The 21,031-nt window shown below is 41.1% G+C and overlaps 1 protein-coding gene across 2 annotated transcripts in view; it reads left to right on the top strand.

The window, feature by feature from the left end:
• Positions 1-659: 659 nt before the first annotated feature.
• LOC109881014 (rho GTPase-activating protein 10-like) overlaps positions 660-21,031 on the top strand; it is a 71,006-nt gene continuing 50,634 nt past the window's right edge. For both annotated transcript variants that reach the window (XM_020473192.2, XM_020473193.2), the window contains exon 1: positions 660-1,314. In XM_020473192.2, the coding sequence (XP_020328781.1) occupies positions 1,161-1,314 (154 nt within the window). In that variant the 5' untranslated portion in view covers positions 660-1,160. The remainder of the gene's footprint in view (positions 1,315-21,031) is intronic.

Here is a 21,031-nt window from a genome sequence, read left to right on the forward strand (position 1 = left end):
GTTTAGAGAAATCAATAACATAAGTGAAAAAATATTCATTAGCTGTTAATCTTCTCGGAATCTAAAGGCACAGCCTAGATTGAAGATCATGTCTCAAGTAGTTTAATTTATTTGCTCTAATCTCGTGAATGTGACAAACTGACACGTCTTCATTTTTGTCAAAAACAACTTCATATCGAAGGTGTACCTTTGATTTGATGGCCTGAACATGCGCAGTTTGGCGCGAAAGGACCGTTATACCCGATGACGCGTTCTACTCATGAGTTTAGCTGGCCTACAAAGCGTGATCGGGGATTTCTATTGGTGTAGCAGTTTCTGCCTATCTTTATACTGTAGTGTCTTAGGTATAATAAGAACTACGGCACATGTCCGCTGAGTAAATAAGTACGGGTGGGAACAAAGATATCTTTCATGATTCCATTGTGTAAAGTTGTGGATGTTCTGAGTGAAGAAAATCAAGTTAGAGCGTCTGAAATATTATAATAAAAAAACGGACACCAGCTAGATGTATTATAAGTATGTATTTTGTAGAAAATGTAAATATTTTACATTGTTGGCAAATGTATGAATTAATCAGAAGGTGGGTGGATGCCAATAAACGCCCTATCCCGCGTCTGGGGAGGAGGTCTTGAGCTCAACGCCTACTTGTCAAATAGGAGTTTCTCCTTTCGACTGTCAATTGAATGTCTATATTGGACGACGTGGACTACAACTTGGATTGACACAAGAATATACTGAGTTTTTCCCGAACTAAATAATGGTTTGCTGTTACTCTTGAACAAACTCTAACAAAATAGTTTCTAATTTAGGAATGCCATGCTCCTTTTCAACTACTAGTAACATGCTAGCCAAGTTACTTCGTGAATTAGCTGTTGTTAGAAACTAGTAGTTAGCAAGTCAGCCAACACGTTATGATTTGGGAAGACTAGCTAGCAAAACGTAGCTAACGTTTGCTAGCTAACGAGTTAGTTTAGAGGACAGCCCAAGCTAGTTGCTCACCCTAAAAAAACGTTTTTAGTTGGTAAATATTTTTTTTTTTTCGCTTGACACCAAGCAACTTGTTGGTGGTGGCTAACTAGTTAGCGCGTGGGTTTTATAAAGCAGTTTTACAGCCTCTTATGCTAGCTAGTTGACCTAGCCAACTAGCTAACGTTAAAGACATGGGATTACACCCGTTGGAGTTTAGCGAATGCTACCTGGACAGTCCCGTTTTCAGGGAGAAAATAAAGGCACACGAGGCAGAGTTGGACAAAACCAACAGATTTATCAAAGAACTCTACAAGGATGGAAAGAATCTCATCAATGCCACAAAACGTGAGTTTTTATGCAGTTGAGTTTATTGCCCTGGTATGGTTATATTCAGTTGCTGACTGTGGCTTGTTGACAGGTCTCTCCCTATGCAGTTTCAAGTTTGCCTCTTGGACTGTGCAAGCTATATGGTTAATATTATAACGTTATGGCTGACTCTTTGCTTGCAACAAGCTGTATCCAATCGCCCTAAACTTTTGTTTGTAGCTACCAAAAGTTTGTTTCTCTAAACAGCTGTGTTCAACATTTTTTACATGGACCCGTAGTCAGTTCTGGAAACAATACCTTCATTTTTCAATAAACTGGAACACATTGCTGACAGGTGATATCTGTTGACAACCCAATTTGTTGTGCATGAACTTGCAAAATCCCCAGATGTTAACATTCACCCATTGTCTAGAGGCCAGAACACGATTCATGTGGAATTCTTTGCAAAAATGAAAAGGGTTTTCCTTGAGGTTTTTCCTCTAAATTCTATCCAAATGACTTATGGGTGTGTTACAAGGTTGAAACACAAGTCACAATCATCATGGATTTATTTGTGAGCACACCTTCACCTGGGCAAATTATCATAATCTCCATGCACTCTAGCCCAGTGGGTTGGGTCTGTCAGGTTTCTTGTGAACTCTGGTATTATCAAGTGTTATTTGTCACATCCACCGAATAAAACCGGGGTAGACCTTACTGTAAAATTAACCAACAATGCAGTTCAAGAAATATAGTTAAAACATGTATAAAATAAACTAACACATTAAAATAACGAGGCTATATACAGGGGGTACCTGTACAGAGTCAACGTGCAGGGGTACAGGTTGAGGCAATCCGTTACCTGTTCATTGCTGGAACAAAGCCCTAAAGACACCACTGATATCTGTCAGGCAAACCGGTTAACTTAATTTAGTCACTGATGTTAGCTGATTTAACTATATTGCTTTAGAGTGCAACTGTTGCAGTGCTGTAGGAGGGTACAGCTTTTAGCCCACTGCAAGCCTCTGAGATTTCCTTGTCATTAATAAGTCAAGGATTTCTAGCAAGGCATGCCAAATGCGTTTTTCATTACACTCAACACTGGTGTAATTTCGTCTCTCCTTTTCTAGGTGCAAAGAGATTGCATGTTCCATTTGGAAAAGCCAGTGAAGAAACAGAATATTTCTAAAAATAAAGAGTAACGTGACTTTTGCAGACGCCTCTCTGTTTTTCAGGCCATTTTGGGAGTTATCAGGGGCCAACATGTGCAGCGGGACTCTCTGGGGCAGCCTCAGACAGACTGTTTGGAATAGAACCACCTCTGTTATTCACATTGCATGTGAGCTTTAATACAATGCAGAGTAGTGTCGCTGTAGGTAGCCCACAATTAGTTGTTCAGGCCAGGAGAGCTTGCTTGCTTTGACAATTGATTGTCCCTTCCTAGTGCAACTGGTACTCTACTGGTCTCATTAGAAGCCAGCGATGATTAAGAGTTTATCGGTTCACTACAATTGGTGATGCAGCCCAGAATAGCTCAGGTTAACCTTCAGTGCAGCGCACTAAAAATAGTGTTTCCGAGGTTAATTTGCAGTAGGCCACACTCCCACTGTAAGAAAATAAACATTGATTTGTCTGTTTAGGCAGTAGGGATTCCTGCTGCTGCACTTCATAACTGTAACAATAACATATATTTGATGTACCCTAGGTCTATTGTTACTCCAAAGAATTGAAGGTTCTAGAATGGAAAGGTGAGCTTATTTCATAATGCAGGCAACACACACCCCCTGCCTCCACACGGACCATCACCCTGGTAGGCTGGCTCTCTGCAGGGGGCTCAGTGGATGTATGTTGAAGTGGGCCTCTCTTGCTGGTAACATTGGGCTCAAATCTTTTGTTAATGCTTTCCCAGTTTTCACTCTAAAATAACACTGAAGTAAATATACATTTTTATTGGGAAAAATAATTGGATGTTGTAAGTCTTCAACAATGCTTAAACCACACCAAGAGACTACTTTTGAGATCTGTGTAAAATATAAGAAATGTATTATTTTTGGTGAAGTTACCTTGTATTGCAGGTGAGCACCAGCCAGAGAATGTTTTTGGTTATCAATGTTTCTGTAGCCCTTGTGTTATTTCAGAATTTGCTAAACAAATGTCCACTGGATTGATGAAAATTATCATATAATTCTGCCAGAAAGGCATTGGCTACGTTTTGGATAACATTTAATTGAAAAGGTTTTTGAGTCTTTCCATCTCTACCAGAAGACAGTTATCATTAGCCTCATTGCCAACGGCTACACAGTGTACTGTAGGCATACGCGTGCAAAATACAAATCACTGATTCAGTTTGTTCATGACTTATGATTAACTAGGGAAAATTAATGTTCAAAACATTTAGTTGATTTCCTACTAAGTTCAATGCGTTTTTCAATTGTTAATCTGTCAGGTTTCGGTGATTCTAAGTAGGCCTCTAGTAACATAACTTCTTTGGAAGACATTTGTTGAGACCAAAGACCACAAGCATAGTAGATTAAATATCCTACTTGAAAGGGGGATACCTAGTCAGTTGTACATCTGAATGTCTTCCGCTTTTAACCTAACCTCTGAACCAGAGGGGTGCGGGGGGCTGCCTTAATCGACATCCACGTCTTCAGCGCGTGACAACTCCTTTAGAATGTCGAATCAGTGAAGAGGCTACTGTGTTTTATTTCATGGAAATGAACAGAAATAGGCTAGGTTATTAGTGTCTGATTTGGTAGACATCTACTTCTGACATTACTCAACTGCCAGGAGCCAGAGCAAAATGGCAGAAGGTAGCCTAGAGGTTAAGGGGGTTTGGCCAGTAACCAAAAGGTTGCTGGCTTGAATCCCTGAGCCGACTAGGTGAAAACATCTGTAGATGTCCCGCTGAGCAAGGCGCTTAACCCTAATTGCTCTTATAATTCAACCGGGATAAGGGCATCTGCTAAATGACAAACAATAAAAAAATAAAAAAAAACTCATGTGGCTGTTGGCTGTGCATCAACTTAGGCTAGGGCTAGGCCTACAAGTCAATTTCCTAATGTGCTTACTGTATATGGCTGCTCTACACTAGCCTTAGCCTAGTTAGCTAGCTAGACATGTGATGTGGGTTGAACAGAGGGTCAAGAACATCTTTGTCTGAGATCAAGAACAGCGTTTATTTTAGGTAGCAGTGTGTACCTGGTTTTATGTCCTTATTAAGCGATAAATAAGATGGGCTCGGTGGAGTCTGTGCCCGCGTAAAGTGGCATGTGGTGTCTTCACTAGTCTCTTACACCTCTAAGCTGCTCCAGTGTATACAGTGTCAGCTTTGTGTACTCACTCACTTCTCTGCGTGAAGTCAGTCATGAGCCAACGGCAAGTTCTCATTACATTGACTTAGAATGACTGTTTTAAGACAGCAGAGCATCGACTGACAGCTGCTAGGTCTTGTGAGACAGACTGCACTGAATAGACGGGTTGGCTGTTTAGCAGCAACAATCGATGCATGCGCAGCTATGGGGCAAAACAGATGGGGTTGGCTTAGATTGTTAACATGTAAACTATATTTCGTCTTAAATGTTTATTAAAAACAGAAGTGCTCCTTGAGCAAATGTATTTGTCTCGAATACATTGGTTGGTTAGCTAGCTAGCATTTTGTTGCCTTGTTAGCATTGCCATGAAATGTGTCAAATCGTCAAGAATAGACATGACTAGCTGAAATGAATCACTTACGATTCACCACATGGCAGTGTCTTGTCATTGTTGGTAGCTATCTGGCCATCCAGAATCTCAACAACTCAAACCTCTGCCCCATTGAAGCGTGTGCATCGTTTTTGTGACGTTGTCAGCTAACCCATCCATAGTCCCTGACTAGCTATGTTTCCATAGACTTTTCGTTTGTTGTTGATGGCATTTAGGAAGTGTGCATAGAAAATAGATGTGACAATTGCCTGCTAGGGTGTGATTCCATTTAACTATCTTGTCTGTTGATTAAAAACAGCTGGATGTAATGACTTCACACCTTTAAAAAAAAATCTATAGAATTTGCAGTGGTTGAAGTGTTTCCATTACACATTTAGGCAAATTGTGCATTAAGTTCTCATATCTTTAAAAAAAAAAAAAAATTATTTTTTAAAATATACATTTCTTTTGTCGACTATACCATGATCAATGGAAACCTGCCTACAGTCTGAGATCAGAGTAAAATGTCTCAGCAATTGGCTGTACTTGTTTAACTATCTGCCTTTAGCGTCTTTGCTTTTGTGGATGACAAAAGAGGCTTTTTTAAAATTTATTTTTAATTTCACCTTTATTTAACCAGGTAGGCTAGTTGAGAACAAGTTCTCATTTGCAACTGCGACCTGGCCAAGATAAAGCATAGCAGTGTGAACAGACAACAGTTACACATGGAGTAAACAATTGACTTGTTAATAAAAAAGTCTATATACATTGTGTGCAAAAGGCATGAGGAGGTAGGCGAATAATTACAATTTTGCAGATTAACACTGGAGTGATAAATGATCAGATGGTCATGTACAGGTAGAGATATTGGTGTGCAAAAGTAAAAAAAAAAAAAAAAAGTAAATAAATAAAAACAGTATGGGGATGAGGTAGGTAAAAATGGGTGGGCTATTTACCGATAGACTCTGTACAGCTGCAGCGATCGGTTAGCTGCTCAGATAGCAGATGTTTGAAGTTGGTGAGGGAGATAAGTCTCCAACTTCAGCGATTTTTGCAATTCGTTCCAGTCACAGGCAGCAGAGAACTGGAACGAAAGGCGGCCAAATGAGGTGTTGGCTTTAGGGATGATCAGTGAGATACACCTGCTGGAGCGCGTGCTACGGATGGGTGTTGCCATCGTGACCAGTGAACTGAGATAAGGCGGAGCTTTACCTAGCATGGACTTGTAGATGACCTGGAGACTAATATGTCGCGAGGGCCAGCCGACTAGAGCATACAAGTCGCAGTGGTGGGTGGTATAAGGTGCTTTAGTAACAAAATGGATGGCACTGTGATAAACTGCATCCAGTTTGCTGAGTAGAGTGTTGGAAGCTATTTTGTAGATGACATCGCCGAAGTCAAGGATCGGTAGGATAGTCAGTTTTACTAGGGTAAGTTTGGCGGCGTGAGTGAAGGAGGCTTTGTTGCGGAATAGAAAGCCGACTCTAGATTTGATTTTAGATTGAAGATGTTTGATATGAGTCTGGAAGGAGAGTTTAGTCTAGCCAGACACCTAGGTACTTATAGATGCTTGGCTGGGATTCAGTGACATTGTCATTTATCACCATTGAAACCAGACCATGAAATCAGACCATGTTGTTGACCGGAGGAATTGACTCTGGCTCTCTAATATGGCATATAATCCTCATGGCATGTGGGCCTCCCATCAGCTTCATGGCAACATTAAAAGCTATTTTGTCTAAGGGCAGATTCAGCATTACGCTAATGTTTAGTAAACATCCAGAGATTTGGTGGCACTGCCTGTATACATATAATGTGTTGAGTGATGAACTGTAGCCTGGTCCCAGGAGTTGGCTATACAGCACAAACTGATCTGAAACCAGGCTAGATGAAGGCTGACGTTTGAATAAGGTAGGGACTAGGGATGAGGAATGTTGCACTCTCTCTTGGGCCAGTCGCTGCTGTAGGATCTTCAAGTGGAATTCCCTGGGTCTTGCTCAAGTTCCAAAATCCCAAGTTACTCTGGTCCAGCTTTGGCCCTGGGCCACCCTTTTCAGTCCTACGCCTGAAGGGATGTCCCGCAACGGAAAGTCTTAGATTTTTTGGGGGAAGGAAACGTGCAAACAGGGCCTTTGGCCAGGGAGCTAGCCTGTGACATGGAAGTGCCCACTAGAGGAGGGACAGGCCAGAGGATGTGCTCCTGTTTCAAGAGTGGTTTCCTCCATAGGAAGTCTGCCCGCTCCGTACCCCCTGTTACCCAACCCCAACTCAACATGTCAGTCGCTTAAAAAAAAAACTATGTTTAGGGTTTAGTCTCTCTTATTGGTGAGAATGTCTGCTTTTCAAAGAACATCCTGAAATTTTCATGGGCGCTTTGTCTTGTGAGAAGTATTACCCACTAAAACTCAGTCTTGATTTCTGATAATGTTATCTTCTATTAGGGTTGGGTGATATATCTAATGTTTTAGCACAATGTTCCAAATGCCTGTATGGCAAGAATCAAGGTTTTTGTTTTCATTTTTATGGGGGTGTTTTCTTTTTGGTGTCGGCTCCTTCACTGATGTGTAGTGTACACATTTCCACTCACACACAGACTCCAAGCCCCTCCCCTGCCACACAATAACAACAAGCAGTTTCAACTCTCTATTTGCATTTCAGATTTGGTCCAACATAATCAGTCACATGGAAACCGAAACACATCCAGATGTTATTTTACTGTAATAGAGAACTTAACCTTTAACAATGCCCTTTTTATTAGAGGTCGACCAATTATGAATTTTCAATACCGATTTTATTGGAGGACCAAAAAAAGCAGATACCGATTTAATCGGACTTAAAAAAAAAAATTGTAATGACAATTACAACAATACTGAATGAACACTTATTTTAACTTAATATAATACATCAATAAAATCTATTTATCCCAAGTAGATAATGAAACATGTTCAATTTGGTTTAAATAATGCAAAAACAAAGTTGGAGAAGAAAGTAAAAGTGCAATATGTGCCATGTAAGAAAGCTAACGTTTCAGTTCCTTGCTCAGACCATGAGAACATATGAAAGCTTGTGGTTCCTTTTTAACATGGGTCTTCAATATTCCCAGGTAAGAAGTTTTAGGTCGTTATTATGACTATTTCTCTCTCTACCATTTGAATTTCATATACCTTTGACTATTGGATGTTCTTATAGGCACTTTAGTATTGCCAGTGTAACAGTATAGATTCCATCCAGAGGGATGCCGTTACCTGGGCTCGAACCAGGAACACATCGACAAGAGCCACCCTCGAAGCAGCGTTACCCATGCAGAGTAAGGGAACAACTACTCCAAGTCTCAGAGCGAGTGACGTTTGAAACTCTATTAGCGCGCACCCTACTAACTAGCTAGCCATTTCACATGGGTTACACCAGCCTAATCTCAGGAGTTGATCGGCTTGAAGTCATAAACAGCGCAATGCATGAAGCATTGCAAAGAGCTGCCGGCTGAATGCACGAAAGTGCTGTTTGAATGAATGCTTACGATCCTGCTGCTGCCTACCATCACTCAGTCAGACTGCTCTATCAAATCATAGACTTATAACATAATAAACACAGAAATACGAGCCTTAGGTCATTAATATGGTCGAATCCGGAAACTTATCTCGCAAACAAGATGTTGATTCTTTCAGTGAAATACGGAACCATTCCGTATTTTATCTAACGGGTGGCATCCATAAGTCTAAATATTGCTGTTACATTGTACAACCTTCAATGTTATGTCATAATTATATAATATTCTGGCAAATTAGGCGGGCCAAACTGTTGCATATACCTTGACTCTGCGTGCAATGAACGCAAGAGAAGTGACACGATTTCACCTGGTTAATATTGCCTGCTAACCTGGATTTCTTTTAGCTAAATATGCAGGTTTAAAATATATACTTCTGTGTATTGATTTTAAGAAAGGCATTGGTGTTTATGGTTAAGTACACGTTGGAGCAATGACAGTCCTATTTCGCGACTGCTCACTGCATCGATTTATATGCAACGCAGGACACGCTAGATAAACTAGTAATATCATCAACCATGTGTAGTTATAACTAGTGATTATGATTGATTAAGTTTAATGCTAGCTAGCAACTTACCTTGTCGTCTTACTGCATTTGCGTAACAGGCAGGCTCCTCATGAGGCAGGTGGTTAGAGCGTTGGACTAGTTAACCGTAAGGTTGCAAGATTGAATCCCTGAACTGACGCGGTAAAAATCTGTCGTTCTGCCCCTGAACAAGACAGTTAACCCACTGTTCCTAGGCCGTCATTGAAAATGAGAATGTGTTCTTAACTGACTTGCCTATTTAAATAAAGGTGTGTAAAAAAAAATTCAGATTGTTATGAAAAATTGAAATCGGCCCTATTTAATCGGTCGTCCTCCACTTTTTTTATGTCTCAAATGTTTAACAGAGCAGACACTACTAAAACGGCTTGTCAATGAACACGAAAATAATCCTCAGTTTGATGCACTCAGCATTGCGGTACCGCTAGCAGCATTTTAAACGGACTTGTGTGTTCTAGATGTGCAATGAGCATAGAAAGACACATTATATAAGGCATTGGCAACTCGTTCTCATTCAGAGAAATGAGCATCTTCTTATCCAGGTAGGCCACTTGATCTAAACAAAGTGAACAGGCTATTTTAGGAGGGCATGTTCATAACGGTTCAACTGTTATATCTTGTGAGCAAGCAAATAGATCCAAGTTGGCAAGACTTTAAAGATTAGCTGGCTACTCACTAACACAGGGGTAGGCAACCCTAGTCCTGGAGTGCTGCAGACCCTTCATGTTTTTGATTTAACTAACCTGGAAAACCAGGTGTGTTGAATTTAGACGGTCACTGAACTGATCAATTTGGTAAGGTGGTGTGAAGTATTTAAGTAAAAATTATTTGAAGTACCAAAGTTGTTTTTGGGGGTATTTATATTTGAGACTACATTCCTAAAGAAAATTATGCACTTTTTACACCAAACCATTTTCCCAGACACAAATACTAGTTACAATTTGAATGCTTAGCAGGACAGGGAAAATGGTCAAATTAACACACTTATCAAGAGAATGCCTCTGGTCATCCCTACTTGCTCTAATCTGGTGGACTCATTTAAACAATTTACGAAGGAAGCATTTATGTTGGAGTGTGCCCCTGGCTGTAAAAAAAATTAAGTTATAAAGGAAATTGTGGATCAAAAGCTATACATTTGATGTATAGCTTTTACTTTGTACTTTATGTCAAGTATGACAATTGAGTACTTTTCCACCTCTGGTCAGGTGTGGTGCCTAGTTGGAACAAAATCTGTCAGTACCTGTGGCACTCCAGGAACAGGGTTGCATACCCCTGCACTAGCAAGTGGGCTTATGTTTGAGATGTTCATTTTCTATAATGGCTGCTACCAGAAGTTGTGCATGGTTCTGGCAAATTTAGTAACAAAGGGCTTTTTTTTTATATAGATAAACTTGAAAAACAGATCAGTGATTATTGCAAAAAGCACTAAACTATTTAAAAAAAAAAAAATGTCATTATTAGTGGGTTTTAGGTTTGAAGGCTTATATTTACCCTAGGTATAATTTAACATCCTAAATGCATAGATTATCCCAGGCTGTTTGAAATGCAGTGCATTGAGCATAATTATTTAGAGAACATTAAAAAATATATATATTGTGACTCACCCATAACTTTGAAAATATCAAGATACACACTGTGTTTCTTTACCATGACCGACTGACCAGGTGAAAACTATGATCCCTTTTTGGGATATATATGATCCCTTATTGATGTCACTTGTTAAATCCACATCATTTGGTGTAAATGAACGGGAGGAGACCTGTTTAAAAAAGATTTAAGCCTTGAGACATGGCTTGTGTATGTGTGCCATTCAGCAGGTGAATGGGCAAGACCAAAATATTTAAGTGCCTTTTTGAAAGGGGTATGGTTTGAGTGTCAAGAACTGCAACCCTGCTGGGTTTTTCATGCTCAACAGTTTCCCCGTCTGTATCAAGAATGGTCCACCACCCAAAGGACATCCAGCCAACTTGACAACTGTGGGAAGCATTGGAGTCAACATGGGCCAGCATCCTTGTGGAATGCATTTTGAGGCTGTCCCGAGGGCAAAAGGGGGTACAACTCAATATTAGGAAGGTGTTCCTAATGTTTTGTACACTTAGAGCAGGGCTGCCCAACCCTCTTCCTGGAGATACTTTGTTTCTCAATGTACTATGAGGCTGGGTGAATCATAATTAATGGACGATTCATGATATACACCAAGTTAGGCCCGCCCAACCCTCTTCCCGGAGCTCTACTGTCCTGTAGGTTCAGTCCAACCCTAATTTAGCATATCTGATTCAGTTAGGTTTTGTTGAGCAGCTAATTAGTAGAATCAGGTGTGTTAAATTAGGGTTGGACTGAACCCACAGGAAGGTAGAGCTCCAGGAAGAGGGTTGGGCAGGCCTAACTTGGTATATATCATGAATCGCCCATTAATTATGATTTTTACGCCATATCGCCCAGCCCTACCTCATATTCCTCAGGTTTGTTTTAGATGAGTACATTGAGAAACAAAGTATCAAGCTGTCATGTGAAACTAAACTCGGCAATCAGTTTGTGCTGATGTGACGGACGGGCTATGTTCAGTACACCATGGCAACAGCTTGACTTCCTCTGGTCAACTGATGACCACTCGCAAATTAAAATGTTTTGTCTTTTCCTTCCCCACATTTTCCCTGTAAAAAAACAAACCGTCCAAGAGGTTTTGCAGCTTTTGCTGGGTGTTGGCAGGCAGGCCAGTGTGAGTGTACGTACGGGCATGATTCGGTCTGGCAAGCTGCTCAGGCTCTCTCCCCTATAATCGTATTACTGATTCTGCCAAAGAGCCACATCACAATCTTTCATTAAAATTACATTAACACAGACGTGAGGTCATGCAGGAGGAACTTTTTCCATCCGTCTGGTGCCGTTCTAAACAACACACGAGGTTCTTTTATGAAACTGATACCAGTGTATATTACCTGGATTTGATATTGGTCATGACACTCAGGAGTCCCTTTTATGGTGCAGGTGTTTCAGTTTGCTGAAGGCTCCACCCTCCTTCCCTTGGGCGGCTCTGAACTCCTGTACCTTTTTTTTAAAATTAATTGATTAAAACCAGTGTTTCAAATGCCTGACTCGGTGAAGGTTACCTTCAAGGTAAAACCAGATAGGCCATATCCACTTGAAGCCTCTCCCTTTAAAAAAAAAAATGCAGAGGTCTAGAAATGTGGACACAAGGACAGGGAAATCTCAATCAGCTTATGTAACTAGTTTGACCAGTCCGAGTGAAAGCTAGAGTTCTCAGATTAAGATCCTGTCGTAGTTGTCTATTGGATGTACAGAGGCTGGGAGATCTTGATGAATTACTCTGCTGACCTATTTTTAGACATGTTTTGATGTTAAAGAACCCTGAGGGTAAAAATTGGGTAATGCTGCTGTTATCATGAAGGGAAGGGATCATCATGGAAGATTAATGGGGGAAAAAACAAAAAATTCCAGAACTCTGAACAAACTAGAGGGGAAGAAGGGTGGCCTCCCGAGAGGAAAATGGTTGTGCCTGTGAGTGGAACGGAGTAGAGCGGAGTGTGGAATCTGACTGGAAAGATGGGCAAATGGAACAGGAAGGATTGGGAAAGGCATTGCCGTGTAAACAGTTAATTGGCCCGTGAGGCCCATGGCCCAGCAGCTCTCTTGCTCTGCCTGTTTGACAGCTGACCCAAGTGGCACATCAGATAAGCTGATGCACTTTGTTGTTAATATACAACTAAATGTCAATGACTCTTCTACAGAAAAACATCTGATCCAAACAGGTATTTTAATTTATCAGTGGAGTAAGATTTGTTTGCGTTGGCTGTTCTAGTTGCTATTATTTTGATACTTTCTACTCAAAAGGGCAAAGGAGTTAGGCTTTACTCTGCCTACTACAAGGACTAGACTAGTGGATAGTTATTTTTAAGTTGGTAGAGTTTAGAAAGTACAGTAGTTTGATTAGGCTGCAGCTACACAATGGGCCAGCCATTACAGTATCCAAAAGCTAGCCTACTTGGGAATACCATCTCAGGAAATTCAGCTTTGCGGAGAAAAATATCACAAATACATCTGTCTGTGAGGCAAATGTATTAATGATTCACCCGCCCTGCTACAGTCTGAGGTGAGGTCACTTCAACACTTAAGATGCACCCTCCCCAGTTTCACTAGGCTGCTTATGCTTGCCACTCCTCCAGAACAGCTGTGCATGGAGTGAGTCACATTAGCAATCCAGGAAACTTTTAAAAGGATGTGTCAAAATGCATATTAGTCCTACTAGCTTGTCATGGCTTCATTGAATTCACTATGGGACTTTACGGGGTGTTTGTCCGGACCTGAACTGGATTGGTTGTTGTGGTTGTATTAACTCTGCTGCTCTGAGGGAAAACATCACGTCATGAGCAACAGGTTGTACACTAGTGTGGTACTGAAGGTCCAGCACTAACATGGAACCGGTTGCAGTGCGCTGTAGGGTGGGGTTGAATGAAGCATGAATAAGCAGTCGGATTATGCTGATGAATGTTAAGTGAGGCGAAGTGTAGGACTGGGTGATATGGGATAAATATTATAGCAATATTTTTAGTTGTTGAATAATAAATGTTTTACATTTGCTTTATGAGTAGTGAGTGATCCTAGGGTGGCATCACATACATTCAAGTCTTTTTCCATTCTGATTTGTTTTATACTGTTCAATTTAGAGGTCGACCGATTATGAATTTTCAACACTGATTATTGGCGGACCAAAAAAGCCAATACCGATTAATTGGACGCTTTTTTTGATTTATTTTTTAAAATATTTTTATTTACTTGTAATAATGACAATTACAACAATACTGAATGAACACTTTTTTTTACTTAAATCATCAAAAAAATCTATTTAGCCTCAAATAAATTATGAAATGTTCAATTTGGTTGAAATAATGCAAAAACAAAGTGTTGGAGAAGAAAGTAAAAGTGCAATATGTGCCATGTAAAAAAGCTAACGTTTAAATTCCTTGCTCAGAACATGAGAACAATTTGAAATCTGGTGGCTCCTTTTAACATGAGTCTTCAATATTCCCAGGTAAGTTGTTTTAGGTTGTAGTTATTATAGGACTATTTCCCTCTATACCATTTGTATTTCATTAACCTTTGACTATTGGATGTTCTTATAGGCACTTTAATATTGCCAGTGTAACAGTATAGCTTCCGTCCCTCTCCTCGTTCCTCCCTGGGCTTGAACCAGGCACACAAAGACAACAGCCACCCTCGAAGCAGCGTTACCCATGCAGAGCAAGGGGAACAACTACTAGAAGGTTCAGAGCGAGTGATGTTTGAACCGCTGAAAGCGCGCGCTAACTAGCTAGCCATTTCACTTCGGTTACACCAGCATCACACCGGGGGTTGATATGCTTGAAGTCATAAACAGTGCAATGCTTGACGCACAACGAAGAGCTGCTGGCAAAACACAACGAAAGTGCTGTTTGAATGAATGCTTACGAGCCTGCTGCTGCCTACCACCGCTCCGTCAGATACTTAGATACTTGTATGCTCAGTCAGATTATATGCAACGCAGGACACGCTAGATAATATCTAGTAATATCATCAACCATGTTTAGTTAACTAGTGATTATGATTGTTTAATGCCAGCTAGCAATATACCTTGGCTTACTGCATTCGCGTAACAGACCGTCTCCTTGTGGAGTGCAATGAGCGAGGCAGGTCGTTATTGCATTGGACTAGTTAACTGTAAGGTTGCAAGATTGGATCCCCGAGCTGACAAGGTGAAAATCTGTCATTCAAAAATGTAGTGAAGTAAAAGTTGTCACATAAAAATGTTAAGTACCGATGCCAAAAAAATACTTTAGTACTTTCCACCACTGCTCAATTGAGAGAATTTCCACACTGCCACGTAGGGCTGCACGATATGGGAAAATCTAGGACTTATTTTTCACCGACTGTTGCAATTGAGATTTGACTTGAGAATTAGAGCAAAACTGTAGGAATCACTGAAATAGAATGGCTATTCTAATTCTGTAGTTAGAATATAATAGTGGGCACTTTGAATACAGTGTTTGAGATGAGGACTTGTGACAGGGTAGGACTTGTGACAGGGTAGGACTTGTGACAGGGTAGGACTTGTGACAGGGTAGGACTTGTGACAGGGTAGGACTTGTGACAGGGTAGGAACTAAAGTGTTTCCTAGGGGACCCTGTAAGCTTTGGCTACATTGTATTTTTTCTCTTAGCTACTTCATGTAGCTAACACATTCTTGCTTTGCATATTCCTCTTTGATTTAGAAGATACTTTTGCACAAACATGCTGATTTCAGGTCTACACCGTCACTGGTATCATCAGGCTGTGTTAGCTAGCCACGTTTGCTCTTACTCAGTACATTATTTAGCTAGCTGTTAGCGGCTAACAATTAGCATCTCGCAAGATTTAGGGCAACTTGCTAAGAAAAGACAAACTAGCTGTGTGCTGATGTAAGAAACACAAACTAATCGTGTCATTGTAGAATACTAGTGGATTTATATTTAGAAGGAAAGTGACAACTGCGTCGTCTTCAACATTGTTGCATGTGCTGCATTGACTGATGGCAAGTGTCTCGTGGTTGAGGAACAGCAAATGCACTCCTTGAGTGACAGAGGGCGTGGCTAGGTCTGAGAAGTGGCGCGGCGAGCGATTACTTAAGTAGCAAAGTAAACTATAAAAATTGACATTACACATGGCGTCTCATTTTAACAAACCAAACATTCAAATACCAGTATAGAAGGTAGAGAAACTCAAACTGGTCCCTGCATCAATACCGGTATATCATAAAATGCGGTATACCGTCCAGCCCTACATGGAAATATGATTATTCTATAGTTAGAATATAATAAGCTCTTTCAATGGTGTTTGACATGAGACAAATCCAAATCCATAGCACTTTATATTCCACAGCACTTAGGTTCAAAGAGGCTCTACTGTAGCTTTACTGTGGCTTATCTCTTCCACTTTGAGTCGGGTCTAGTCCCTACAAAGTGTAGGGCCATTTTGTGTTCTCTTGACGACGCAGCCTTTAAAGAGTACCCGGCATTAGATCTTCTAGCCTAGGCTGTATCTGACCAGGACCGAGGCCAGCAACAAACATTTAATGTCCCACCATTTGTACTTCAGTTGTCTTTCGCTCCAGGCTGGATGCTGATTGGTCAGTTCTGCTGTACTGTAGACTAGAGCAGCTCCTGGTTTTAATGTAACCAAAGAGGGGAAACCTGGCTAGGAGGTGACTCAATACACTTCCAGAGCTGTAGCACTCCATTGCCCCCCCCCCAGCTTAATAGACAAACACACACGGCAACAAGTGTTTGTCCCATCGCTTGGCCCCTTCATGTTTTACCTGTTAGGGAGAACTTGACTCATGATATCAGATTAATGCAAGGTTGTGGCATCATGACTCACACAGCCAAGCAGGGTCTCTGGTTTTTACATGGACAAGTGGTGGGGATGAAAGTCGACAGTTCCCAGTTTAACTTAAATTATTTGTCTGTTTTACTGAAAAGCCTTTCCTTTTTAAAGGCAACATGGCTAGGACCAGAAACAAGATGCCTTTTCCTTAGGCCTTCGGCAGAAGTTCTGGTGTTATTGGTATTTGTTCTGTCACTGTAGGATAACAGTTATCTCTGGGATCGAATAGGTACAGACCTCTCGCCTGTCACATTTGTTGCTCCCCTGATATGCCATTGATGTGTGCCTGCAGCTGCTCTGTGCAATTGTCTTGAAGTTTTACACCCCGTGATACCACCAAACTTATGCGGGTGCCAGGTTTGTTTTTCCACCAGAATGCTAGGTTGAAGGGTGTTATGTAATGGTTGAGCTAGCTGCTTTCTTCCTGTCTCTGCTAGTACCCACCCTTCTGGGAGGGAAAGAGGAATATGGACAGAGGGAATGATTCAGTCAGTGACACCACTGTAGCTGAAACCAGAGTAGGAATCAATGGGATGGGGTCTAGGTGAGGACACCACACATGGGGCTAATCAAGCCAATGTCAACTGTTGCATTCTGATGACATCACCCTCCCATGTGCATTCTCTTACTGTGTACTGTGGCCTTGAACCCTGCCTCTCACCAGAGAAAGTGGAGAGGAAACGGGACTTTCATGGAACAGTCCACATGGAATGGAAAGGAACAGGTCTGAAAAAAGTGTGAAACCAGTTGGATGACCAAGTGCCCATTTTTGTTAAGCACAAATCTGAAGTACATCAATCCACACTACGCCCTTCCTTTGTGCCCTAATATACTTTGTCATGATAGTAGAACTTGAGCTTGAGATCGATATCATATCTAGAATCCAGTGTCCCCCACTTGGCTCATGTCTAGCTCCCTCCACAGTGTCTTCCTCCACTCAGCTGAGTACTTCAAGGCACTCCTCATCTGTTAATAAAGAATGTCGTTTTTTTACGGCTGTCCTTTGGACCTTTTTTAAAGGAATGCTTGCATAGGGAAGCATGCACTTGTTTTGACATCATATCACGTTATCCTATAGCCTATAATGGCCAACAGCTGTCTTCCCCCACAACCATGGATTCTGTTAGTTTGTCTTTCTGCTGCTCTGACACTGAAGGCTAAGTTTAAAGGAATGTCTTCAATGCTTGGGCATCATATTACGTTAGCCTATTCTATGTCTTAACCATAAGCTCTCTTCCCAACTACAAAATCAGATTTCTCTCCCCAACTACAAAATCAGATTTCTCTCCCAATGATGTCAATAAATTAATTCAACACTGAATCGGGCCTTTAAGTGATTTCTCACTGCTGATGTGACACTAGACCTGTTACGCAAATGCAGTAGAAGCTAGAAGGTAAATTGCTAACTAGCATTAAACATATCTTATAAAAAAAAATCTATCATAATCACTAGTTATAACTACTAATCCAGTTTAGCAGGCAATATTAACCAGGTGCAATTGTAATTTCTCCTGTGTTGATAGCACGCAGAGTCAGGGTATATGCAACAGTTTGGGCTGCCTGGCTCATTGCGAACTAATTTGCCAGAATTTTATGTAATTATGACATACATTGAAGGTTGTGCAATGTAACAAGAATATTTAGACTTAGATAAAATACCGAATGCTTCCATATTTCACTGAAATAAATGTTTTGTTTTCGAAATGAGTTTCTGTATTCGATCATATTAATGACCAAAGGCTCGTATTTCTGTGTTATAATTAAGTCTGATTTGATAGAGCAGTCTGACTGAGCAGCAGCAGGCCCGTAATCATTCATTCAAACAGCACTTCCGTGCGTTTTGCCAGCAGCTCTTCGCAAGCACAGCGCTGTTTGACTTCAAGCCTATGTGAAATGGCTAGCTAGTTAGCTGGGTGTGCGCTAATACCGTTTCAAACATCACTCTCTTTTAGATTTGGAGTAGTTATTCCCCTTGCGCTGCACTCACTGGCAGCTTTTGTGGAGCGATGGGTAACGATGCTTCGAGTGTGGCTGTTGTCGATGTGTTCCTGGTTCGAGCCCAGGAATGGGCGAGGAGAGGGACGGAAACTATACTGTTACACTGGCAATACTATAGTGTCTATAAGAACGTCAAATGGTATAGTCCTATAAATACTATATTCTCTCTAACTACAACCTAAAGGTTCAACTGTATTCAGAATGCATATAGTTGTTTTTACACAATAGAGGGAAACCTCCCAATGTTTTGGAGATGGACTCTGCGGCTGTTTACATCTAGGCCTGTTATCTGGTAAGATCTTCCACATACAGATGGTAGGCTTCACATAGGGTGTCCTAGTGTTTGATTTGCTTCAGGTTGCACAAATGAAGTGCTCGTTTTAAACCGCATCACCATGGCATTGACATTTAGCCTAAGCCAGTTGAGCTAGCCAACTGGAGCTAAAGTACCTCGAATCACAGTGGCTAACAAAACAGTTATACTGTAGCAATACCATGGTAATGAGGTGTGTCTATTGCATATGTCAAAAGGTAATGAGACACTGTGGCTCTGTTAGGTAGAATAGCTCTTCATATCCCTGGGGCTGAGACAAACACTGTCTCTGTTGCTTGTTGTGAATCTGGATCAGCCTGCGCAACAGACAGCCACAGCACTAATGCACGCTGTGGTACTGGCAGACTGGTCTAGCAATAGGTTAGTTAGGCTATCTGGATGGAATGCCCTCGCTGGGAGTGACTGAAGATGAAAGCTGGTCAAACTAATCAGTGTCTTAATCAGTGGGAACCTGATTTACTAGGTGGTAATTCAGCTCAATGAGAGTCTGCGAGTGGAAGGACTGGCCAGATTCAGAGGTCTGGATCCCTCCTAAGTGTTTTGGACTCACTCGAGTTCAGCAGTGTATGTTTGCTAACAAAATAATGACCTGTCTGACTTGTTGGCCTGGCTATACCTCTGTTTTGACAACACTGCATTGAGGCTATTAACCCATACTTTACTACCACGGTTCATATGTACATCACTGGGACTACCCGTCTACTGGATGATCGACTTCTTAGTCTGCGTAGAAGTCTGCTAGAAGGTGATGTTCACTGTGTACAGGAGACTTACTCCAGATCTCAACAACAACTGACATGACAGGGCAATAACATGACGAGCTTTAACATTACTGCAGTAATGCCCAATCCTTTGGCTTGTGGCGTATAGGTTCAGCAGCTGATTTGTTATTTAGCTTATTGTTATTTAATTGTAACTTTTTTGAAATTTGATCCTGTGTTAAACTACTTCAAGTGTCTTCTTTCTTGGTTGGTGGGTTTTTGTCTGCAACCAATGCTCAACCTGTGCCCTGGTGTGTTTTTAGTAGTCAGGCACAAGGCTGCAAAAATCTGTGGTCAGAGCTCTCGTTGAGCCTTGTATCAGTCAGCCCGTCAGAGGAAGGAAGCACACTGCTGCGGCTAACATGCGATCATGTTTGTGTGAGAGGTGGTCTCTTCTCCCCCTCCCTGTGTAATTTAGCCTAGTTGTAGTCACCCACCCCAAGATGGGCTGTGACTGATTATTACTCCATCATAGAGGCAGTATTTTGGGATGTCTGTCACATTCCTCCTGACCCCACATCAGTGGTTAAGCACTGGAATGAACACCACCAGTAAGGGAATTAGAGGACCTTTGGCATAGCAGGCTAGTGTCTAGGTGCTTCTGAGTAGGCTTAACCATCCCATTATGTTTCTCTACTCAAGAGTGTCTGTTGTCAAAGCAAGGCATGGATTGGGTCCAACTTGAGATGTCTCTAAGGATTTGAATTAGGTCAGTCTAGGTGAGATATTTGATTTTATTTATTTTTTCTCCCAGAGACAATTTTTCACTTTAAAATGTATGTCAAACAAAAACCAGTAATTGCAAAATTAAACAAACTGTACAACTCTATGCACAAGGATTACTTGTCAATTTCCACTAAAACTCTTTAAAAAATACATGTAGTTGAAGAACAGTGCAGATGCAAAGTTTGGTTACTGATAGCACAAAACAGTCATTCTGTTACCAAATTTTGCATCTGCGCTGTTAAAGTAAATGTGTTTTTGTGAAATGTTCAGTGGAAATTAGGGTTGGGCCATATCAAGAAGCATATGAGATCTAATTTTAAATGCCATTATACTCCAATATGGCGTAATAAAGAATTTGTAGCATGTTTGAATTCTGGGGGAAAGTCAACAATAGGATACACATTATGCAAATGAACAAAGTTTTGAAGCATGCTTGTCTAAATAACAATACTGGCTCAAGCAACGTGACATCACTTCCTGAAACAGGAGGTTTAAAAAAATAAAAATGTAAGTTTCGTCCAGAGGGTGCCTCCTCCAGTTCCCTCCAACACCACTTCCAGCAGCATCTGGTCTCCAATCCAGGGACTGACCAGTAAGTATCTTGCTGTGTTTTATAAACACATGTTAAATGCTTTTTATTGGGTTCCTGAGTGACAGAGGTCTAAGGCACTGCATCTCAGTGCTAGAAGCGTCACTACAGACCCTGGTTCGATTCCAGGCTATCACAACTGGCCGTGATTGGGAGTCCC

The sequence above is a fragment of the Oncorhynchus kisutch genome, linkage group LG7 (assembly GCF_002021735.2).
Source record: "Oncorhynchus kisutch isolate 150728-3 linkage group LG7, Okis_V2, whole genome shotgun sequence".
Classification (NCBI taxonomy): Eukaryota; Metazoa; Chordata; class Actinopteri; order Salmoniformes; family Salmonidae; genus Oncorhynchus; species Oncorhynchus kisutch.